At 40.3% G+C, this 25,091-nt stretch overlaps 4 protein-coding genes across 4 annotated transcripts; 3 read left to right on the top strand and 1 right to left on the bottom strand.

Moving 5' to 3' along the window:
• The first annotated feature begins 2,539 nt into the window (after positions 1-2,539).
• Positions 2,540-3,508, top strand: uqcc3 (ubiquinol-cytochrome c reductase complex assembly factor 3). The gene is made up of 2 exons (XM_076274027.1): positions 2,540-2,749; positions 3,074-3,508. Exons 1-2 carry the CDS (start codon positions 2,633-2,635, stop codon positions 3,203-3,205), a joined length of 249 nt encoding a protein of 82 aa, XP_076130142.1. The 5' UTR covers positions 2,540-2,632; the 3' UTR covers positions 3,206-3,508.
• Positions 3,509-11,493: 7,985 nt separating this feature from the next.
• mrpl49 (mitochondrial ribosomal protein L49) lies at positions 11,494-13,605 on the top strand. Its single transcript, XM_076274003.1, has 4 exons — positions 11,494-11,602; positions 12,120-12,270; positions 12,891-13,015; positions 13,195-13,605. Exons 1-4 carry the CDS (start codon positions 11,504-11,506, stop codon positions 13,339-13,341), a joined length of 522 nt encoding a protein of 173 aa, XP_076130118.1. The 5' UTR covers positions 11,494-11,503; the 3' UTR covers positions 13,342-13,605.
• Positions 13,606-13,801: 196 nt separating this feature from the next.
• Positions 13,802-16,184, top strand: znhit2 (zinc finger, HIT-type containing 2). Its single transcript, XM_076274603.1, has 2 exons — positions 13,802-13,944; positions 14,274-16,184. Exon 2 carries the CDS (start codon positions 14,312-14,314, stop codon positions 16,070-16,072), a length of 1,761 nt encoding a protein of 586 aa, XP_076130718.1. The 5' UTR covers positions 13,802-13,944; positions 14,274-14,311; the 3' UTR covers positions 16,073-16,184.
• On the bottom strand, positions 16,180-23,126 carry tm7sf2 (transmembrane 7 superfamily member 2). Its single transcript, XM_076274602.1, has 11 exons — positions 22,994-23,126; positions 22,502-22,571; positions 21,954-22,150; positions 21,611-21,665; positions 21,093-21,287; positions 20,848-20,951; positions 18,417-18,536; positions 18,060-18,228; positions 17,810-17,890; positions 17,441-17,563; positions 16,180-17,255 (listed from the first exon to the last, which is right to left on the bottom strand). Exons 2-11 carry the CDS (start codon positions 22,560-22,562, stop codon positions 17,095-17,097), a joined length of 1,266 nt encoding a protein of 421 aa, XP_076130717.1. The 5' UTR covers positions 22,563-22,571; positions 22,994-23,126; the 3' UTR covers positions 16,180-17,094.
• Between the last annotated feature and the right edge of the window lie 1,965 nt (positions 23,127-25,091).

Here is a 25,091-nt window from a genome sequence, read left to right as displayed (position 1 = left end):
TTAAATACAGCAAAATGTGTTCAGAGAGATCAGTAAAAGATCTCTCAGAGAGGGAACTTTATGATCGGAGAAAAGACCTCAGAATACAAAAGAAGCCATGAGGCATCTTGAAATACCAAACAGCAAAATCTTCAATTAGCCATGAATGGGATAATTGCACTATACACCATCTCTGAATGTTCTGACACATCTGGCTTGGTGTGTGTGTGTGTGTGTGTGTGTGTGTGTGTGTGTGTGTGTGTGTGTGTGTGTGTGTGTGTGTGTGTGTGTGTGAGTGTGTGCGTGTGCGTGCGTGTGTGTGCTTGGGGGCATTAGCAGCTGAAATTAAATTTCACCATAAATGTGCCCATGTCAGCTTTATCATATTCCCAGGGGGCAATTGATTTACAACAGATGTGGGCATTAACGTCAGTGAACATTACATGCAAGATGGACCATACAAATAAAACAATGTCGCATATTAGAACACGACAAAAACATCCAAACACATTAACTAGGGTATCAGCTAATCAATTCAATGGCTGACGAAATACTATACGCTTCGTCATGGAATGAGAGTATACATTTGTACTCATACGCAGTTGGAACTGTGCCAGAGGGAAAGATTTGCATTGTAGTGGATGATGACGGTCTGGAATAATGCCATACGACTATCCGTAACCTGTTCGTCATGCACAGAATACATCACAACTACATAGTTTAGCCTATCTTATATTCTCAGCCTTAACATTTTATTTTTCGATCACTGTTATGTCTGACATGACAAAGTATAACGTCAACAAATCATGTAATAAGACATCAAAACAACTTTTTTTAACAGTGATTGATCAGTAAGATCTCAACTTTATTGTGAATATGTAACATCATTATTTCCAGTGACAATTTGATGACTAAAAACTTGTTAAAACAATATAAAGATAGTGTAAAAACCCTTGGCGGCTGCATCTGTCCCCCATTTTGGCTCATCCCAGTGCTGTGAAATGTAACACTGAAGCAGGTGTAGGGAATGGGAACTGAGTGTTACAGAGAATATTATGAAGGACATTAACACATCCTGACACAGACACACACACAAACAGAGACATACACAGCCATGCACCACAAACATGTAAAGATGACTTCTTGTCAGATTTTCACAAAAGAGAAAAAACAAAAAACACCGTCGAAATGTACATTGAGTAGAACGCAAAGCAGCTAAACACACACAGATGCACACAAGGATGCACACAGTGCACCTTCAGGAGGGGGGAAGTGGGTGCCATGGCAACAGGCGCGAGCATCTGCAAGCGTTACTGTAGCAATTGCCGAGTGAAAGGAATGGGGAAGGGAGGGGAGAGAGGTGTCATTATTGACTGAGTGATCCGAGGAAGGGGGGGGGGGCGTAGAGAAGCAGGAAATTATTAAAGATGGTTCCATAATGCATTCAGAGCAAATTGCTGCACTTGTCTAGTCAGAAATAATGTGGTCTCTTTCTGTGGCATGTGGATTTGAATTTTTGATTGGTCTTTCCCATCTTATTGTAGACAAAAAATAACATATATACAGATGAACATCGATAACAACACAACTGAAAGGTGGGCTACACAGCGATGACATCTGCAGTTTAAAAGATCCAAATATTTTCAATGCTACATAAGAAGCATATAGGCTAGCTAATATGGAACACTTGTCTCTGTTATGCAAATGAGACATCACATGTCATCAATGGTCTAATCAGAAGGGGATAGACGAATAATCAGAAGTATAGACCCTTTCAAGAGAGTTCCATCATCAGCATCATCATATCACAAGGCTTCCGTTTTAACATTCCATATATTATCTTAATGCAGAGGAAGTAGATTGGGAACCAAATAGAACGTTCAAGCATTGTTTTTGTTTTTATTGTTGAAAGGGTCTATACTGTTGAAGTGGTTAAGCAAATCGTTTTAGGCTGCCATAGAATTTCACTTCCCAAGTGCTCAAGCTGAAGCATAATATCAGACATAGTGCATTTCCCAAAGTCACTGTAGCTGGTACTAATGTGAACGCTGAACACCCTGGCAATGTTCTGCCTTTTTGCACCCCTGACACTGATGAATGCCCATTACCAGCTCTTATCTGCACTCGAAACACCCACACAAGCTGACTCACTCACAGATACACAGACACAGACAAGCACACACACACACACACACACTCACAGGGGAGAGCAGGAGACACACTAACACATATGTAGGCTACACACACACACACACACACACTCAGAGAGAGAGAGAGAGAGACCTATGTAAAAGGAGCTTTAGTGCCACCTGGTGAGATGTCTAGTAACTGTTCGGTATTTTTTGGTGAGTTGAGTTGATTGAATTCAGAACCTTTCGCTCAGTAGGCTATTCAACATCTCCATTAAAGTTTCATATTTATGATGCATTGTGAGATGGTAACATATTGTTTTTGCCTCAGATAGCCTATCTTTAAAAAGGCTATATTTATATTTATTTTTCACAAGAGTTGGCCTTGTGTAACGGCAGGTCCCATAATGCATTGCGGATGACACGCTGATGACCTAGCTAGTAAAACAAGAAGGAAGTTAGCAGGCGTCACAACACTCAATTCAATTTAACATTTTGAAGGAGATAAGCCAAAGGCCGGAGCCATGAGTAGTATGCGAACAATTTTAACTTCTACAGCACTTGTTGGTGCTCTCGGTATTGGTTACGCAATGTGGTCTGTTATATCGCCATCGGAAGAAAGAAAAAGAGAGATATTGAAGGTAGGCTACACATTTTCAGAAAGATGTCCCATTACGTTACGTTAGCGCATCTAGTTGACATTGGTAATGCAATCATTTTTGACATTGCATTATGCAACTCATTCATTATTTAACTATTCGTGAGATATTGTTAATTTTAAAGTGACTGGTATGTTTAGCTAAGTAACCTAACAAATGACTGATATTGCTGATGGTCATGGTGCATGCGTTCTGTTTACATTTGGTAGGTATGCGTATTTTGTTCAGGGGCGGAGTGATTAATGGTGTAAATATGATAATTGTGTATTGTGCTGTCCTCCTTATTCTTTTCATTCTGTTGACTAGCATCTTCCCGAAGCAAACCCTGTGCGTATGGATGAGACTCGGAGACGGAACGCTCTGATGATGCAGGTGTTAAAAGAAGCGTCTGAGAACCCTGATAACATTGCACGTGGATTTTCGCCTCCAAAGAATTGAACTTGAAGGAAGGAGGAAAGGACTTGAACTCATGGTCCATAAAAAAAGTGGATCATTTGTGAAGAATTCTTCGTCGTCACCTCATTAAACTATTCCACAAAGCGTAAATTTCAACAGCATCTGTCAGGTTTTTATGGTAATTGCATTATTACATGCTGTGCAGTAAGCCATGCAATATCCTCATTTTGCTATTTCAAATGAGTAAGTGCATTGATGTTATAATAAATGGTGGTGTACACCAGCTATGACTGTGTGGGACAAGATTGTTAATAGTTTGTAAATAAAGGTGCATTTAAGATGGAACATGGATTTTTTTTGTTATTTTATTATTATTATTAATAATAATAATAATAATAATAATAATAATAATAAAAGTAAATAGATTCCGACAGATGTGAGGAGCTGACCCTGAGTATCCAGAGATAAGTGTGATCTAGAACAGTCATCAAGTTATGAATCACTTTTTTGCCTGCATGGGGGCTAAGCTGTTTGGATTCTTCCTGGTAGATCCTTCCATGGTGCGAGAAGCCTATTGTTAAGTGATATAGTTTCATATTTTATTTATAGTCTGAGCGAATTAGCCTAGAAAAGGGTCAAAGGTGGAAGTAAATACAGCAAAAGCATATTTGGTATCATTTGAATCGTGATTTTCTGTAGATTAAGAATTTGTGGTGCCTACAGCGCAGATTTGTACCGAAAAAAATATATAGGGCTTTGAATGGAGCATGGCACAATGATTTTTGGGCCAAAAACGTATGTTAGTAAATCTTGATATTAGCTGATATCTCTTAAGCCAATTGAAAGATATTCATCAAACTTGGTCTACTTACCCACTACAAGTTGTCAAAGAGCTGGCAAGACAATTTAGGTCTTGAGGTCAAAGGTCAAGGTTACAAGGGGTCACACAAATAACTCATATGCAGAATTTGGTTCATATCTCCAAAGCTGACTGATGGATCTTCATTAACTCTAGTACATTTATTGTCTATACAAGTTAGATGAACTTAGGGACTCAGGGCCATGGGGTCAAAGGTTAAGGTCAGTTTCATCCCCTGACATACAAGGTTATAGACGGTGGAGACATGCTAATCAACATGCCATGTTTAATTCAATTACTGTAAATATAGTGAACTTTTTTATGTTGCACAACATAGACTTGGTTGTTTTTGACATGGGGAGTCCCTATCTACAGCACAGTGAGTTTAATACCCCTCCTTTGTATATAAGAATCAAGTATCTGATTGCAATTACTGTAGGCAAATGTGCTTAGCAGTTACATAAGTGAAATACTTCCACTAGCATAGTCATGACCTGACCAATATCTCTTTCAATATTGCCCATGCAGTCCTTTCCACAGTACAAGCAGTGCTACTTCCAGCTGTAAATGATAGCTTTCTCTGCTGTTGTGACTTTCCATAAGTTAGTATGACTGTTAACTGTGGCCCTTGCTTTTTTTCCCTTCATGGACAAGGTGTTGTCCACTTTCTCCTGGCAATTTCTGTGACCCTGAAGACTAGCATTGTCTTCCAGTTTTGATGTTAGTAATGTGGCATGTCCGTTGTTATCTGTTCAGTTGAAGTTAGGGGTGGGCAAAAAATAATATCTAAACATTTTGGAAGATTTTGAGGGTAGATATCAATAATATAATTAAATACGAATATGTTACAAGCCACCTTATAATTTCTTTCAAAGCACATTAAGGGAGACAAAGTATTAGGATAGCAGTTAATTTTCTAAATTTTGTTTCTGAAAGATGAGACTGTTGTAAGAAGCAATATTTTCCCCTGGGATGAATATCAGTATTTAGTTTTGCTCAGTACTGTCTTGATTCATTATTTTCCATTTCACTGCAATGGATGATGACACTAACCTGACTCTCGTCAAGGAAGTTTATTGTCACATGCATATAGTTACTGGAAGTAAGAAATGCAGTGAAATTATGTCTGGTGTCAGTCTATTTGTGAATTTATGGGGGGGGGGGGGGTAAAAAGTGCAGTAGAAGAGGGGTTTAGTAGATTAAGTGGCAAGGGCTGCATAAGAAGGTGGGGGAGGATTGGGATTGGGGGGGGGGGGCACCAACAAGGTGCACCCAAGAGCAACAGGGACAAGGAAAAACTCCCTTACCAAGGAAGAAACCTTGGGCAGATCCACGGCTCAAGGGGCTAACCCAACTGCCAGGGGTCTTGGTGTGTGTGTTGGGGGGATGACAAGGGAGATGGGATAGTGTGCTGTGTATGTGGGGAGAGGGCAGTGTGCAATATGTGTGTTGGAGAAGCTTCCTCATGAGACAATGTGCTGTGTATTGGGGGGGGGGGGGCAGTGTGCTGTAAGTATGGGGGGTGGCAGAAAGGCTAGGCAATCAAGGACATGGGTAGATAGATGGAGGATGAAATCAAAAATAATAAATAAAAAGTTCTATGGAGATGTGCAAAAGTTGGAGAAAGTCAGATATGTGTGTGTGTGTGTGTGTGTGTTTTGACGTGTGATGAAATAAGAAAATAAATAAAAGGTCTGTAGCATAGGGAGAGGGATGTAAAAGTGCTAAAAGTCATGTAGGTGTGTGTGTGTGTGTGTGGGGGGGGGGGGTCATGAGTGCTGAGGAGTGAATGAGTGCAAAGTCAGTATAGTGTGAGTTCAGAGTTGGGAAATGTCTGAGAGTGCTGAGGAGTGAATGTGTGCAAAGTCAGTATAGTGTGAGTTCGGATGGCCTGGGGATAAAAAAACTTCTTCTGAGTCTCTCAGTTCTGGCTTTGTGACTACATAGGCGTCTTCTTGATTTCAGCGGTAGGAATAATCCATTGTTAGGATGAGAATCCTTCAGAATCTTTTGAGCTCTTAGGAGTACTCTTCTGGAATAGATATCTTGTAGAGCAGGGAGTTGAGTTCTTATAGTACGTTCAGCTGAGCGCACTACTCTCTGCAGAGTACTACAATCTCTAACTGTGGAGTTCCCATACCAGGTGATGATGCTACCAGTTAGAACACTCTCAACCATTGAAGTGTAGAAGGCCTTCATGATGGATGTAGAAACTTTGAATTTTCTTAGCTGACGAAGGAAGTAGAGTCGTTGTCTGGACTTCTTCAGAACATATTGAGTGTTAACAGTCCATGTTAAGTCTTCAGTAATGTGGACACCAAGGTATTTAAAACTTGTGACTCTCTCTACAGGTTGCCCGCTGATCATTAGTGGGGTGTAACTGTAGTTCTACTGCTGCCTTCTGTAATCCACTACCATTTCCTTGGTTTTATTGACATTCAGTGTCAAGCTGTTAGATTGACACCACTGTGCCACCTCATCAACCTGATCCAAGTACAGCTGTTCATTGTTGTTACTAATCAGGCCCAAGATCACTGTGTCATCTGCAAACTTGATGATGGAGGTAAGACTACTGTTGGCTTTGCAGTCATGTGTCATCCATAAGATGGATGTGAGTGGAGTAAACATTGGTCTAGTGTTATCCAATTGCGTGCAGTGAGATTTTCAAATGCATGCTTGGTGCCGCCCCTCGAGTTGGGCCATTACATTGTTCGTGGAGGGACCCTTAAACTTTCTAGATTAGCAGGGTCTGGATTTTCCAGGCTAGAAAATGTCAACTTCCAAATCCAATTGTCCAATTAACAATTACCACTTGACTATTTAGTAATTTAGCACTCTGGAACAAGGCGTCCGAAGGAGACAATGTAGATAGAAGATTTTCCGAAGACTGTTGATCTTTATTCACCGTATTGCAATGATAGTACAGCCCAACCAAAGTCCAGACCAACCATCAAAGCAATAGGGAGGAGATGTCATCAGCTGGGGCCCCCGACAAGATCTCCCCTACGGATGGCTATACTGTACACTATATTTTATACTCCTCAGCCCTTGAGAAGTGCCACCCTCTCACGCCATCTCCATCAACACCCTTCACCAATCAGTACCAAGCAGGGTCGCTTACATTGGTGGAAACCATCTTCCCATCATGCATAAAACTATATGCAAACCTATGTAATGCATAGGTAACATATGTAAAATAGTGTAGCCCTAAGTTTTTCTGTTTCCTTCCAGTTTGGTGAAATAAGGCCTTATATTATTATCTTCCTAGCTAGACAGGCCCTAACTCGTAAGGCACAGTGGCCTCCTCATCCCTGTCCTGTCCAGTCCTCACCAGCTTGATAACACCCCCTCTCCCTTAACGATGTAAGGAGGAGATCCTATCATCCTGGTACCCCCAGTATGAAACCCATGATTACATCCCTTCAAATCCTGAAAACCCACCATAATACCTAGTAGAGTCCTAGGTAATATCAGTCCGCTGCTGCTGTTGCTTATATGCCTACTACCAACTTCAGGGAACAAAGTATAACTATTGCAATGCGATGCAAGGGTAGTTTTGATTTCTAACAGTATTGTATCAACATAGACATTTACATCAATTGTCTGGCGTTATAATTTAATTTTAAGGAAATAGCTGTAGATGACAATGTTTATCAGATGTTTGACAGAAATGGTTTGGATTTAATCTAAAACTCTGAACTGAAACAGTTATTTTAAAACAGGTATTCACACAGATGTTTGCATTTTTAAAACAGCAAATTATTTAGATTTCCCCTGGTTTCAGAGAGGCTACTACTACAATACTAAAATAAGATGTGGAGGTTGAAACAACTGTTTTTATACAGAAAATAAAGTTTGTTTCGCTTTAATAAATGTCTTAATCTTTTTTAATGTCAATTCAGATAGTTGATTCTATGCCTCAGCCAGCTATAGCCTCATGACCTTTAACCTCTACTTGTGACCCCATGATCTTTAATGCCTTATTAGTTAATTTAGGCTTAATTAACTGTGTTGGGTTTAATGAGGATCCTTCAATCTGCGTGAGAGGTATAAAACAAACATTGCATGTCAACTATGACCTCACGTGACCTTGACCTTTGACCCCAAGACATTAAACACCTACTAATTTCATCAAGAACTTACGGTGAGTAAGTACACCAAGTTTGGTAAAGATCCTTTTACCAGTATGGGAGATATCAGCTAATATCTATATGTGATAATATACGATTTTGGCCCAATAATCATTATACCATGGTCCATTCAAAGCTGTATATCTTTTTTCTGGTACAAATCTGCACTGTAGGCACCTGGAATTCTTAATCTACATGAAATTACGGTTCGATTGATACCAAATATCCTTTTGCTGTATTAACTTCCACCTTCAACCCTAATTCGCTCAGACTATTAATTATGGCCTAAAGAGTGGTGTAGGCTAGTGAGAAATGTGGACAATGTATTAACTTGAACAACTGAAATGTCCAGGACTTCATAAAACAGAGACTAGGGAAGAACCTTAAAAAATAGGCAAGGTGTGGTGACTTTTATTTTGAAATTCAGTTCAATCGTCATAGGAAGTCGACACAAACAAACGTGCTAGCTTAGCTGTGGTGCTGGGTCATCTGCTACTTTTTTTTTAATACAGCCACCACAAGCGTTAACATTTAACTGTATATTAACTATACGTTACAGTAATTTGTTAGCATTTTGGGGGACCCTTTTGACTTAACACGTTTATATGGACATGGGCGTCAGATCTAAATAATTTTATCAGTAACGTTACCCACGCCATCTGATTCTGCCGACCTCCAGGTTAATGTCAGGTTGCCTTCATGTGAATGTCCTTTTTAACGGAATCTCACATTAGCGTGGCTGCAAATAGTTGCACTAAAGTCTTCTGACAATATCTTTGTCTTGACAAAACTGTCTCTGGCCACACTTGACAATGTCAAGTTCGCCACCCGAACAAGTGGCAGCACCGCCTGCCACAGGTCCGCCTGCACAACCCACTGGTAATCTTTTTGGTGGTTGTTGGAGTTGCCGAGCTCTCTCTGCTGGTGGACTTCTACTTTCTGCGGGATATGTGTTTATGGCTGCTCGAAAAACGATGCGATATGGAGGACCCACATCCATGGGAACCGTTGCACAAATAGCTTTTTCTGCAGGTGACGTATCTAACCAATTGGCACGAGCATCAGGATTGTGATGTCTCTTGCTAACAGATGACAAACCAATAATAAATAAGATAATAATAATAAATATAACAAATCAATCAGTTCTCTATTGTTAGCACATTTACTTAAAGTTTAAAGTGTGTCATGAGGGGCAGTTGCTTTAAGTATGGTCATGCATTAATTTTTTGTGACATCTCTATTACAGTTTTGGCATCCTGGGGAGTGGTTGTGTTATTGGATCCAGTTGGAAAAGCTCAGAAGAAGACGGTCACTTAACATGTGCATTGGACTGTTTCCTGTCATTGTAATAATTTGTGTTTGAGGATTGTATAGATTGAAACAAACCATGATTGTAAATATAAATATTACATGCAGCTTGTTTTCATCAGAGGAATAGTAAAATAGCTATAAAACAAGCAGTTGTTTGTCGGTTTAATTTAGTGTCAACTGAGGCAAAAGTGTCCTTAACTCAATCTGTAGATAAATGAACAAGAACATTCAGATGGACTTAACTAGTCTATTTACTACAGATGTCATGAATGAACGTGGTCTTACAGAGCAGAGGTTCTGATAATATGTTTTACCTAGATGAGGATGAAACTTATTGGTATTTGGTTATTGATATAACTCATAAGGTTATGATTTCAGCATGGCATAATGCTCTCAGACCTGACCTGACTTTTACACCTTGCAAGATACCCAGTTGTAATAGGCCTAGTCAACTCCAGTGTAGCATACGCACTAATCCCACTTCAGTGACATTTATTTTAAGCTGTATTCTGAGCTGCTGCTCATTCATCTCTCAGCCCAGCATCCATCACTTGGTCAGTTGTGTTTGACTGAGCTGGATACGTTATTGGAGAAAGACTCACTAAATCTCAGAAGAAGAAACCTTTGGAGACATCGTGTTCATGTTTAGATAGCCTCACCCTACGTCTACCTTTTTTACACCAATTTTAAAAGGTCAGGTCATGTATCAGAACATGTATATTTGTGCGACACCGATGAGTGATTGATGAGTTCAACAGTTTTGCTTGCACAGTACACCCATTTTGACGTTAGTTGGACAAAGTAACAGTCATTTCATAAGGAGCCCATAATGACCAAGGATATGAAATGATATAGGCTACAGCCTTGCCAGCCCATGAAAGTGTGTTTACAGTTTTTCTCGATTGCTTTGACCTGCTTAAGGAAACTGGGATCCACTTGGTCTTCATGGTCTTCAGCACTTTCTTTGCACAGCAGAAGTCATCTCTTGCAAATGTGTTCACACAGTTCTCACACTCTTTTGCAAAACAGTTAACACAGTTGTCATTCAAAAGTCCCCAAATTCTATTGGCTTCCCTGTGCTAAACAAAAGGAAACATATTTTCACAGGTGGTAGAGATTCCAAGCACAAGTCTGAATCTGATACATCTGTGTGAAACTCCTTTGCACAATTCTTTAATCAGCAATCATTCATTATTCATAAGAGATGCCATGTCTGTTCTGTCTTGCTATTTGCAAGTAGGCTTATGGATTCTAAGGCACATTTAGAGAAATTATTGTATAGCCTATTTGTGAAGAAAACAGCACAAAAGGTGTTTACTGTAGGTAATTTTGATGAAAAATGACAAGTTGTAGTTCAATGAAATTTGTCTTGTCTAGGTGCTTTCTGTAAGTCAATGACAGTTTTACATCTTTGGAGGAATGAATACAATTATTTTTTATTCAGTACATTTAGTATTTTCAGTTTTTTTCTGATACCAGAAAAATTAGAAGTGGAACAGACATAGCAAAATGCTCATTTTGAGAACTATATATTGCATTTTGTTGTCCAGTGTGTTAATTGATTGAAATCACAGTGATTTGATGACAGGATGTGTTGTTTGAAGGCAAGATTTGCTTTTGCTGCATGCTTTAAGTGTTTTGAGAGACTAACAGCCTTTTGCAATCATGTCATTTTGGCCAAAGTGCTTTTGTTCAGACACGGGTGTTAACTATTTTGAGAACGTGATGTCAGAGTTGCAAGCAAAACGATCGAGACAAACTGTAGGCCTAAGTTAAAAAAAAAAAAAAATATATATATATATATATATATATATACTAAATTAGAACTTACTAAATGCATGTGATACTACACTTACTTACACTAGCCTATTGGTGTAATACACAGAAGCGTATTATGTGATCATGGATTTAATTGCAAAACATTAACTTAATGCAGTGTAAAGCGTCACAAATTCACCTAGGCCTACGGTAAAAAAAAAAAAAAAAAGACGTTTGGAACAGCTCTGAACCACGTGACGTTCAAGGGCGACGCTCACAAACATGGCGGCCTCCATAAGAAACATGAATCTGACAATATGCAGAATTGTCAGAGTTTTCAGCCAAACCAGGCACTTGGCAAACATCGTAACAGCGGTACAGGTCAGTAGAATGAGAAATGATACATTAAAACAGCGTATGATTCTTGTGACAATGGTGTTTGTCACCTAGACTAACCCCTTTAAAAAGATAACGTTACCCATACGTTAACTGTTAGCGTAGGCTAACGTTCTTGTCATTTGATTTCTGGAGTATTGTTAGTATAGCGCTAGTTATAATAATATGAGCACTAAACATCGGAAATACTACAGAATATGGCACTGGTGTTATACGCAACACTTTCAAAAGTATATGGTTATTATACCCTTTGCTTATTTAACTAGCAGGTTATATTCGTCACATTTATATACACACTCAAATTTACCTGGAAGTTATGAACAAGTGGTGAAATCTTGAATGGGAGAGTGTTCTTTTTATCAACAGCTTCTGCTGTTTTGTTCGCTTCAGTCAGGGAAAGATGAAAGAACCTTTTCAGTGTTCTCTGGGTGGCATGGCATATTTGCCTATTCCCCTTTGTGATGTGTCTTCAAATTGTACTATATTTCCTTCTTGAAAACAGACTGACCCTAGGTCTGATGATCGGAAGTCGACTGGTCTAATTGAGTCTACAGAAGAGTATGCATTTGTTGAGAGGTTAATTCCTTCCTCTCGTGTTCCTAAACCTCCTAAACATGATGGTCCTACTCCTTCTGGCTGGACTCCACCATCAGGTAAGATTAACACAATTTCATATTTGAGCATTTGTGCAGCGTCTCTTGTTTACACGTCATAGAAATATTGTTATCTGATATAAATTAGTCTGGAAGGGCATATTATTAGGGCTTGAATTTCCCCTTGGGGATCAATAAAGTATCTATATATCTATCTATCTATTAGCAAATTAAGCCCTCATACATTTACCTTTTCCAATATGGAACTATTTCATTGGATTCTTATTATTGGTAAAGGGGTGTAACTAAAGATGGTTATCCCAAAGTGGACTAGCTGGTAGCTCATGTATCTTCATATGCAATTCATACGCATGACAGAGAAGATTTGGCAAATTTTTCATGGGTGCAACCCACATACTCACCTCTGCTGCTCATCCCACAAGTGCATGTTCCTTACAAATGCCCCCCCCCCCCCCTAACAACTCCAATTAAACGTCTTCTCATATTACAAGAAAACATAAACATGTTTTAAGAAGCATGTAATAATTTTAAGTTATTACAAGCTTTAGCTCAAGACAGTCCAATGGAAATTTCTGCTCAATGTTTCACAATTTTACATGCAAACTTCAAACTGACTTAATGTATTTCCACCATTCCAACCGCCACTGTTCCCTCTGAAGAGGTTCCTCCTGACTTGCCATACATGATCCGGCGCTCTCGCATGCATAACGTACCAGTCTACACAGACATCAAACACGGGAGTCAAAAGTCTACAGTTGTGCGTAAGGTGGAAGGTGACATTTGGGTGAGTGTGGACACTCTGCATACATTTCGTGTCTGGCCAGCTGTTCATTTATTTAGATCATGTTTTTGTGAGCATAAGCTGCAAATCATGTATATCTTGGTATCGTTTTTGTATTTATAATGTACACATTTTTTCAATTTAATTGTTTTGTGTGTATTCTTTTTTATATTGATATAAAGGCACTCGAGAAGGATATGAAAGACTACCTGATGGAGGTTACTGGAAGAGTTCTACCTACACAAGTAAATGAAGTGACCGGGAGCATTAGAGTGAAGGGCCATTTTGATAAAGAACTTAAGGAATGGTTGCTAAGCAAAGGTTTTTAATTCCACCATGCAATGGTAAAATGATAAATTATTCTAAAAATTCTATGGTGGAATTACCGTAAGGACACACAAGACTCATAGTCATTTATCTACATTCAATACATAATTGCATTGTTTCATCCTCTGCAATCACCTTTTTTATGTTTAAGATTGTATATAGAACCATATTTACTTTTTTTTGGGGGGGGGGGTGTGGGGGCTGTTGTCGTTGATACAAGACTTTGTATATGGTCCTGTTGCAAAAAAATAAATAGCTGTTAATCATTTTACTGTGTTTCAATTCTTGCACCTGAAAAGTGAGAAATACTCAGTAATTAAGTTTCAAACGCTATTACAGTTATATAGCATGCAAGAGACGGTAACTATCCAAACATTACTGTCTGTGACTCTTTATAACCATAGACTGTATAAATTCATAAGACTGTTTTCAGTGGCACTCCCACCTGCCCCTTTAACATGACGTCATTTAATAGCGACAACCTAAACAGGTCGTGTCTATGCGTGGGACTGGTAACTAGTTTTTTCTTTTGGAGATTAGTTTTACTCATGCTAGAGTTAAAGTGAATACAATCTAATTGGCCAGTGTTAACTGGACTATGCAAGGTGAGATATACCGGCATGTTTATGTTGAAATGTGCTAATTATCGAAGCATGGTCCACCAATTACTTGACAGGTCGCAACGTTATGCTAACGTTGGCGCTTAAAGCCTTGAGCCTGCCAATGTCATGACATAAATAACTAGCAAATATGCATTCTGCTGAATAGGAACTGCCATACGTTGATGAGTGAGTCCTGGAAATGGTGATCATTTAGATACTTTTTGTAAACAGAACTTTTAAACCGCTGCTGCTTGTTTGAGTTCAGTGGTGCGCACCATCATGGACCTCTGGCTAAATTTGACTGTAATTAAGTGTGATTTTATTTGTTTTAGGAATGTTTTCATCATGATGCACTGACTATCAGTTAACTATGGATTGCATTGTAAGACGAAAACTACCGTCGCGTGTACGGTCAATGTTAACTGACATCAGACCACGGGAGCAAGAGCATCTGGAAGAAGAGACAGAGCCAGAACTTGTTGACAAGGATGGAATTGTGTTTCCAGGAAGAGGCGCATCAGACACAAGCGACCTTTTCACCCCAGCTGTGAAGAATGACACTAATGAATCCGCTCAGCAAGTGTGTGGCTTGTGCTTATCCAAGCCATACTGTTACACCTGCCCGCGGTGCAACATAATGTACTGCAGCTTGGCTTGCTATCGAAGCCCAGCCCACTCCGGATGTTCAGAGGAATTCTATAAGGAGTCTGTGCTCAAGGAGTTGAAAAATACAGGGCTGACTGAGAAAGAGGGCAGGGAGAAGATGCAGGAGATTCTGCTCAGGGTTAGAAAGAACGAGGGAGAGCTGGAGCACATTACAGAAGAACTAGGAGAGGAGGCAGAACCCAGTGGGACTGAGGCCCTGGAGCTTCTCTCTCGGCTGGCAGAGATTCAGACAAGCGGAGAAGAGAACACAGAGGAGATTCAGAAGATACTCTTAAGACTCCGAGACATTGACGAAGGTGCAGATGGGTCAAGAGAGGATGACCTCACAGAGGAGGAAGGAGATCAAGACTTGGCAGATAAGTTAGCTGGCCTTGATATTGACTCACTGTCAGAAGAGGAACTGTGGGCTTTGTTGAGTCGCCAGGATAGAGAGAAATTTCAGGCATTAGTGAAAGGATGTGCCATCGGAGGATTGATACCCATCTGGAGGCCTTGGTGGGAGATCCATGACAAACCGAAAGAAGTGCTTCTTGAGGTCATGAGTGAGGATTCAACTCACAATCTGGATGAGAAGGCAGGGAATGTTCCAAAAGGGAATGGTGTGAACAAGGTCAAAGTTGAAGAAGGAAAAGGAGCACAGGTGGAAAGGACTGAGTGTGTGACTGCTCAGGAAAAGGCTGAACAGACTAAAGAGGCAGCTCAAGAAAAACAAGTGAGTGAAAGTAAAAAAACAAACAAGCAAAAAAATAAGGGAGATCAAATTGAAGTCTTGAAAGAACACAAAAATAAACCTAATAGTAATGTGCCACCTGTGAATATCAGTAAGATTCCAGCACTTCACTCCCTTACTAAAAACCCCTCTCCTTTACTGGGCTACACTCTCATCAATGTACTGTATGGCTACACATTCTCCCTGTGCCTTTTTAATGGCGATATCTCTGAGGAGGAGATGCTGCAGGACTTCTGTCGGGCTGTGTTGGCCATCTCTGATGGCTTATCCACAAACAGGGTGTTAAGCTCCCTCCATGAGTCTCTGGATGCCGCAGTGACGGCAGTGTCAACCACTGGCTACTTTGACCGCGAGGACCCGCGGGCCCCAGCCCGAGCCGTGGAAGCTGTGGCCCATGTCCTGACCGGGCAGAGTGGCAGAGACTCCATCGGGTACTCCCTGGCTGCTCTGTCAGAGCTCCGTGGAGCCATGTCCAAAGTGAGAGGGCTCTTGTCCAAAGAGGGAAACGGCGCTGAACCCAGGAAGAAGTATTTCCAAGCAATGAAAAAGTGCGAGTTCCTGCAGGCGTGGGCAAAGGAGAACTCTCAGGCAGTGGACATGCTTGCTGCTGGTGTGTGGAGGGAGCATTTGAGGAGAGAGGGTGAGAGAAGGGTTTTGGAGGAGGACAAGAAAGGTGTGGAGAAGAGCAGGAAGAAGGGAAGAGGAAGAGGTACTATGATAGAGGAGGTTAATTAAACACTTAATGAAACTTATATTTGTATAAACTAAAATGCTACTTCTCTACAAATGTCTTTTAAGCTGCATTCTTTTGGTTTTAGCTCAAATAAAATGTTGATTTCCAGTAAAATTTGGTAAAATTTATTATGAAATACAAAAACAAAACATATGATCTGTTTTGCATAATATGGCTTTCTTAACATTGTAGTCGTAAACCAGCCTGGTACAACTTAAGACTACTCAGTGTAGTGATTTTGCTTGTTGGTGAATGACACAAGATGCAACACTAGCTACTAGCTTATTTGGCACAATGTAAACATTAAAGGAAAGTAGTGCTTAATACTACACATGCCATAAAAGGTTAAGGTTCTTGTTCTGAGAAACACTGTAAAATATTGTTTGATGTTTGATTCTTATGTGATATTCATTTTAGGCACTCTCAGTAAGACTAGCCATATATGTTCTCCACTGAATATCTGAGTAGCTGACTCAGCAAAACTGTTGGTGGTTTTCTAAAACATCATTTGCTAACTAATCTTGAGAAGATACAGTGTACTGATGATGCACAGAGCTGTGTCAGGCTTCCTGCATGGAGAATAGAGATAGCAGTAGTGCAGGAAAAGCTTGTGCTGCATTTCTTTAACTAAAGGATGCTGTGGCATGGATGCTTCAGATGCTTCAGGCCAAGCTATCAGAAATGGCAATTCTATTCTCATTCAAACTTACAGTAGAAATGTTTGCTAAAAAAATGCACACATTTTCTGACAAAAATGCGGGTCGGGCATAATTCTCTGTTATATATTGCTTGCATTTTGAGTTGCGGTCAGGTTCAGGTCAGGTCAAGTATAGCACCAGGTGAGTTCGGGTCACCTGTGAATGTACACACACGTCACTGACGCCTTATCTTTCACATTCAAGGATCCCATCAGTGATTTCCCCTCCCGTTACTTCCAAAACTTAAAGCGGCTTCTTCCTGATGTTCCTGGCTGTGTTGGGAATAGATCTGCCTATGTCAGTCCATCTCAGAAGTCTCTGGGGTATTAGTACACATAGGGGATGATCCTGTAAGGAACTCTTTTGCAGTATGTATCCCAGGCCAAGCCATACTTGGCCCTGCACTGCCTCTCATCTCTAGCCTCTCGGTGGATGAGCAGGATGGTGAAGTAAATGATGTAGAAATATGGGAGGATGTGTGAGAACCCTATAAGACAGAAACAAACAGACATCATTGAGCTGAGTTGAGAAGTGCTGTATTGGACTTCAGTTTTTGTTTGAATTATTTTTAAACGGTAACTCAACATTGTTGTTTAAAGGCTGTAACAAACAGAAACATTTTACAGAACTGATTGCCCGTCATTATTCAACTAAGTGGACTGTAAAACTTACCACATGGAAGTGACCATGCCAAGGCCATGAGAATATCGCCTAGATAGTTTGGATGTCGGACGAACCCCCACCAACCTGAAACCAACAGCCGCTTCCCTGTTGCTGTGGCAATGGTCTCCAGTTCTGCAAGATGTAACAAGGAGGGTAAAATGAGTCTTTTCTGGTTATGGTTTGACTGATCAGGCTTTGAATTACACCAATTACTCTGTTCACTAAGTTCAATACATAAAGAGTTTTATGGCATCATTTTCACATTTCACATTCTGAAAGTTACTATCACAAGAGGAAATGGCCAAATGATTGGAACACGTGCAATTTAAACCATAGTGGACAGAGGATTGTTTCATATGTTATAACATGTCGACTTACTTGCCACAGTTTGATGGGTGGGGTCACGTCGGAATTGATTTTTCTGGGAGTTTGACTTCCTGAAGATGTAATAGCCAAGTCCTTGAAGGTAAAACATGTAGTTAGACCTCATCTGTTCAGGTTAATGTTTCCTGCAGTGATGTATAACTCATTACATCTTTTCACAAATAATCTACAAAACTAAGACAACAACATCTGACAATTTAATAAATAAAAATCAAGCCATATCCAACAGCCTCTTTCATATTACCATTTAGAAGCACTATTCCTGCTGCTCCCAGTGGACTGAGAGACTGTGGATGTGCCACCAGGAAAATGGCCTGCAGTCCATAAGTGAATGGCACCCAGGTCAGGTCCCCAAAGGCCAGCATGAAACCAAACCCATCATGAACTATGTCCATGGTCGTCAGAACTGCTTCCTGCAAGTTAAGAAACACAAAGGACATTCAGCACATGAAGATAGTAGGATAGATACATAGATATAAGTTGTACAGGTCTATTCAGATGAAAATATTTCCAGGAGAATCAATCAGCAAGTTGGCAAGGCAGTTGTTGCCTATGAGGTGGCATGGCAGTGTTCCTTATGGGATTTCTGCCATCCTCTCACCTCATTCCACAGTGCATCAGTGACATAGAGCAGCTGAAAGCCGTTGACCAGTAGCATGGCAAGAGATGGAGATCCCCTCAGTTCCATCTCTTTCAGTAACATTCCCAGATTTAGTACCACCTTTTGCAAAAGGGAAACAAATGAAACATAAAAAAGCAATAATCTAAATATAAACATATCAAAGAAGGATCACTGTTTTCGTTGTTTTTTAACTCTAGAGGGAGACATTCCTAACAAGAGTTGAAAGAGGGAAAGAGTTCCTCTTTGTTGTCATGCTTAGCATCCACACCGTTTCTCAAAGTCAAGGATGGGTCCTTCAAAGCCGTTTTTTTTTAAAGGAAGTTACGTCATCGAATCTCGCCAAGCACTGACTGTTCCAATATCAAGGGTGCTTTAAAATTCTATCAAGTACTGAGTCCTTGGAATTTTCGAGGATGCATGTGTACATCCTTTGCGTGCTTGGAACATCCACAATCCTGTGCGCACATGTATGGAAGATTTAAAATCTGTACTAAACAAGGCAGTTCACTATGTATTTAAATGTAAACATTGTGTTATTGTCACTATGTAAAATAAATTAAATATGGGCTCAAATCATTTTGACAACTTTGAACTATCACACCGTAATTGGGTAAACTAGATGTACCGCAGAGCGGTACAAAATATGACCGCCGCCCAGTCCAGCACATTTTTTCCAAAAAAATGTGTGTTTGTCTGCGTATGTGTGTTTGTGCATGTGCATGCATGCGTACATACTGTATGTCTACTGTGTGAGTGTGTGTCATACGTATGATTACTGTGAATGTATGTGTGTGCGTGTGTATCTGAACACATACATTCACAGTAACCTGCGAGAACCTACGGTTCTCGAGATATTAACAGAAAACTGTCTCCGGTCACCTACAGGCCAGTTGGTGTATAGTAACATAAATTAATTTATTGTGTGGCCCCCCATGAACGGAATTCTACGAAACTTCGTGTGCATTCAGAGGGTGTCATAATGATCCTACACTTCCAATTTCGTTTTGACTATGTTAGGTCACAGATACCTGCGATTACAACACCTCATTTTTACTTTTTTGTGTTTAACTAGGTGGCGCTATACATGAAATGAGTGGTTATGGAATGGGTTGACATGGCCCCTTGAGATCAACATACAAAAAAAATGGTCCTCCTAAACCCTACGGTTCTCGAGATATTAACAGAAAACTGTGTCTGCCCTACCCTCCTTTTGGGGGGTCCAGTCCAGCGGGGGGGCTACATATCAAAACGAAAAATGATGGTTCCATGCTATCCATGTGGGGTTACATGCCCACCAAGTTTCGTGTACCCCGGTCTTTCAGTGTCCCGGGAATCCTTGACGGAAATTTGGACATGCGAAAAAGAAAAAAAAAAAAGAAAAAAAAATCTGACTAAACCTATATGACCGCCGCTTCGCTGCGCGGCGGTCATGATAAGACATTTAGAAAGGGTATTTTTTTTAACATTTTCTAATGAGCATTATTGTGAGCTAAATATTACACTTTTCTCTTTACTTTATTGTTAAATGAATCAAAGATGTATAATTGAATTTAAATACACATGGGAGAATGACTGGTGCATTCATTGTTTTTCAAAAAGAAGCCGGCAGGAGGCATGACTTTTAATAACGCACACCTGCAGCTTCCTGTTCCATTGTGTGTTTTCCGAATGCTAAGAAGAAGCCTTGCCTCGTCTTTGAGGGATTGGACTCGGCAGGGCTCGTTCTACCAAGCACGAATCCTTGACTTTGAGAAACAGCCACCATGACCATGATCTTTTGTAAACACATCTTTCTGACCTCTGATAGGGCCTCACCTTTATCCCGGTTACAAAATGACAGAAATGATCAAACTACCTATTTACCCAGCTTGTTCTAAACCACAAAAGACTCAGTGATTTATCAGACCGAAGACACACAATTCTTAAAACTACTATAACAGATAATACTAATCTTTATTGTCCAGTGATTTTTTTACGAAATGTTCCTTTGGCTTCACAGGTTGGTTTTAAAAACATGTTTAATTTTTTTTCCTATGTAACATAATTGAAACTATATAATAATAAAGATAAAACATTCTAATGTACACGTAACTGGGACAGTGAAACTATGACCTATTAGTGACCTATACTCTCAGGAATAACCTTGATCTTCACTTAGGCAATTTTTAAAATTGCCATGTCCGAAGAAAACAGATCTTTCAAAATAAAGTCAACAACTCATACTTTTTCCAGATAATAAAGTCTGATCTCTCCTAAACCTCCCATTTTGAAAATGAAATACTACATATTAAATAGACCCCCATTGAGATGATGATGTAACGAAGGCTGTTTGTGTCTTTATGGCACAGTGTTATGTAGACAAACAAAGGTCTTGTGCTACTTTCTCCCTTGTATAAACAACTCAACTCACCCAGCCAATCAAACCAGGGCGGAGTTCACAAAAGTACTTAAGGTCAAATCCAGCAATGCGAGGATTCAGTTCACGTCCAATAAAGAAATCATACATTGGATTCCCTGGGAAAACAAGCAGAAAACACATCAGCAACTGGAGTAAATCTATACCATCAGACCCAAATTATCTGTACAATATAATCTTGTAATTAGCCATCTCGACACAGTCAGTGACTTAGCTGTTTATTTTTCACTAAATCTCACCTGTGTTGCCACCCAGGGCCAAAGCATGAGCAGGTGCCCAGAAAGACCTGATGTACAGGTAAAGGGCCAGCAGGTATGACACTGCGATCGCAGCCACAGCCAGAGGGATGATCAGCTCAAAGAGATACGCCAGAGGCATGTCCAGCAAAAGGCCCAGACCGATGAGCACAGCGCTGCAGCACAAGGCGTAGTAACCTGCAGGGCACAACAATCACGTTCATGAGGGGGTCAACATGACATCTTCATCCAGGTGCGTCTCCGTCGGCGCAAACAAACTGGACTGTATCGAAAAGAGCTGGCACGAAAGCAACACCGTTAAGCAAACGTCATGGCCGTTAACTGTTTTAACACCTAGCTATCTGATTGACCATGATTTTAAAACCATCGCCAAATCATGGTCAATCCGGCCTCGTGGCTACGGCCGACCAACACCGGCAACATGGGAATATCCATTACCAACCCCACTCTCACTCATGCTATATTGCTTAAATAGATATACAGAACAAACGAGTTCTTACCGTTAATGGGATACTTCAGTCTGGAACCATCTCTAAGCACTAATCCCTCAGATACCTGCCAAGACAATCAACAGCAAATAGGACAAATTAAGACATTAAAACAGCGTAATTACAGATAACCTTAGATATGATATTTAACACTTAAGTGTTCTTATGTCTGCTGAACAAATTCTTAAGCACACATAAGGAATCTCAAAGCGCTGACCCTTCTTATCCTCAAAATACAAGTTGTTATTGTTGTTGTCATAATAGACAAAGGTGCAATCACAATATTTCGGGGGGGGGGGGGGACGACGACTCTCCACATAGGACTCAAAGCAATTAGTTTAATCACTTGGTTTACCTTTCCAATGGGTAAAAGATAAAGGAAGCTCTGAAGGACCATCCAGCCAAGTACAATCATTAGAGCCACGGGATCCCACAGAAAGGTTGCGTGAGGAAGGGGAGGAGGCCACTGCAGCACACTGGCTGTGGGTGAGCGGCACACACTCAGGAGGTAGAGCACCGTGAGGGGCAGGAACACGGGGATGCAGGTGGCTCCTTCAGAGAGACCGACAGAAGGGAAAGAGAAGCAAAGGGAATACGGATGAGCCAGTCAGAACACAGAGGCACAGAGTATGAAAAGCCTCATTTGATCACAGTCTGTAAGTCATGTATGGATTTTAATGAATTAATCTATTTTTCTAAAACAGTCCCATTGAGATCTTAATCTCTTTTTCAAGGGAGCCTTGGGACAGCAAGTGTATAGTAAGTATGTGCAATATGCATGCATACTTTTGTAGTATATTTATACTGTCAACTTTAGTATATTTGCTTTAAGAAAATGTCATCACAACATGAACATAAAACTTGTATTCTCTGTATGTCAAATCTATATTTCACACTCCTTACCCAGAGTTCCACCAAATTCCCTCTCAGTCGTGTGCGGCGATTTCTGTTTGCTCGACTTCATATTAGTCGTCTGCTTGTCCAATTCAGACCGGTGTGAAGGGAGTAATAAATGATGAGAAGGGACAGCGGAGAACTTTGACTCCTGGAGTTTACCTAACTTGATGTAACACTGGTATACAACCTGTGTTGTGTTTATGAAATATTTCCTGTCTATAGCCTACTGCCAAATGAGCCTGGTTGAAGGGAGGAGTGATAGTATGACACACAAAACTTTGAGAACTGGGTTATGTTATAAATTGTATAAATTGTATTTTAACATTAGGCTATGATGAAGCAGAATAGCCCACGTTAGTTGCCATGTAGACTACAGCATCTCATCAGACATTTGCAATAATTTGTTTAATAGAATGCATTGCTGTTTTAAACACAGACCACATACAAAATAATCGATGTGCCATGATTACTCCATTTACGCTAAAGAAATTCACTTACCGTCACTCAAAAATACTCCAGCTGTACAATAAAGATGCAAAAGAATAGGACCAAGTAACGCGCGCTGAGCACCGCCCCAAAACACACTCCTCTTCCGAGAACCGCATTTAAACCAATGAAATTGTCCTAAGGTTATCTGAAGACTGGTGGAGAGCTGGCGCACAGACCAATTGGTACCTAACATTTTAGAGAAGACCAACCTTTCCTTCTTATAGACCAATTATAGGCGAGTTGTTCCGTTTGCGTCACCATGACGCATTATGGTATTGGTCGCTGGGAGGGACTATATTTTGGTATTACTTTCTTAACCTTCAGCGATTCTCTCTGTCAATAAATCAGCCATGACTTTCTAACACGGAAAATACATGTTAAGACTGCATGTTCATGTTTGGCACGCTTTGATTTCATCCCATCACTGAATTTAAGGAGGTAAACTCCAGCTTCACTTCAGCTGTATTTTTTTAAAATCTAATTGGTAGCCTCAAACTGTGTATCATGAAGAAATGTATACCAGCAATGTCACTGTAAGTGAAGCACAAACTAATTTCAGTTGTAAAGACTGGTGGATGCTTGGCTGTAGAAGGAGGGAGTGTTTTCAACATGCACATTTCAGTAGGGAGTTTCACATAGAGCATCACAGTCTCGCCCACAGGAGTTTCCGGAAGTAAGAATTCAATGCAATTTCTCCAATGACAATTCGGGTGTATAAGCCATAAAAAACTTAACTCCACATGGTAGACTCAAAACCAGCTACGGCTGTACTAAGCGATTGTGTATGCTCATATAGAGCATCACAGTCCCGCCCACAGGAGTTTCCGGAAGTAAGAATTCAATGCAATTTCTTTATTAACAATTCGGGTATAAGCCATGAAAACTTAACTGCACATGGTAGACTCAAAACAGAGCCCGTCTACGGAGAGCCTGGCCACTCCGTATTAAATCCCATTGTACCTGTTTTGGTTGCAGTTCCACCAGATTTCCACTGGGGCGATCGCCATGAGTGCAGAATGAATGGGAGTCAATGGAGCTAGACGGCTAAATTTGTCTCTTTCACCTGATTGTCGTTGACAAATCTCAGATTTGACTGTAGTTTATATAACTTCAACATGGGTTATAGGTCAAAAGTTGAATGAACGAGTACTTATGTCATTTTGATTTCTTACAGTTTGGGTCGTTGTTGCCCATAACACGCTAGCATTGGGCTAATGAGTGACGTCACTGACATGTTTGAAAGGCTTTTTAGAACAATTAAGTGACTTTAAAAAATATAATACTCCACCAAGTGTATTTTCTTTGCCTCCCCTTTCGAATACAATATTCAAATTACTTAAAAAAAAATTATATCCCGAGAAAATTTTGAGGGGTACAGCTCCATAGACCTCCATATATTCTGCACTCGTGGACGAGCGCCCTCATGTGGAACCACAGAAGGAACGGCAACCAGTTCAGAAACCGGAAGTTTTCCGAGAGTGCCAGTTCTCCCCTTATTAGACATTCTCTGCTGAAAACCCAGCTACGGCTGTACTAAGCGATTGTGTATGCTCATATAGACGCCAAAAGTTCACGGGGCACTAACCTCGTTTTGAGATAAATGTCTTTTTTTCGCGATGTCTTGGATAAGTACTTCATTACCCACAATCCTGAACAATCCCACAGTGAGGTTGGTAATGCTAGTTAACATTAGCACTAGCTAGGCTACTGTAGCCTTCATACTGTACGAGTCATATCATCAATTAACCAAGAAATACTTCTTCGTACATTTAATGAACATTTTGTGTAATAATTCACAGCAAGTTAATAAACTGAATATGGTGGTCCAAGAGCAGACCATGCACCGGTCCATGCATCAGGATGGCAGTCAGATACGAAGCACTGCACAATGTTGCTAACGTTAACGTTAACCGCTTTCACACACACACACGATATAAAATACACGATGGTAAATATAACATTAAATACCAAATAAATAACACTATTATTTACACGATTACTCCTGAAATAACTGCTATTAACTATATAAAAATCACTGTTTGGAGGAAAGGGTTCGCGTGCTGCTGTCGCCGGTTTGATTTCGACCTGGATCGTGCTGCTTATATAC

The sequence above is a fragment of the Alosa pseudoharengus genome, unplaced genomic scaffold, assembly GCF_046254945.1.
Source record: "Alosa pseudoharengus isolate Yale_2024_CS ecotype anadromous, Long Island Sound unplaced genomic scaffold, YU_APseudo_1.1 YU_APseudo_1.1_scf_8, whole genome shotgun sequence".
Lineage (NCBI taxonomy): Eukaryota > Metazoa > Chordata > Actinopteri > Clupeiformes > Clupeidae > Alosa > Alosa pseudoharengus.
The sequence above is the reverse complement of the archived record's forward strand: the minus strand, read 5'-3'. Positions and strand labels throughout refer to the sequence as shown.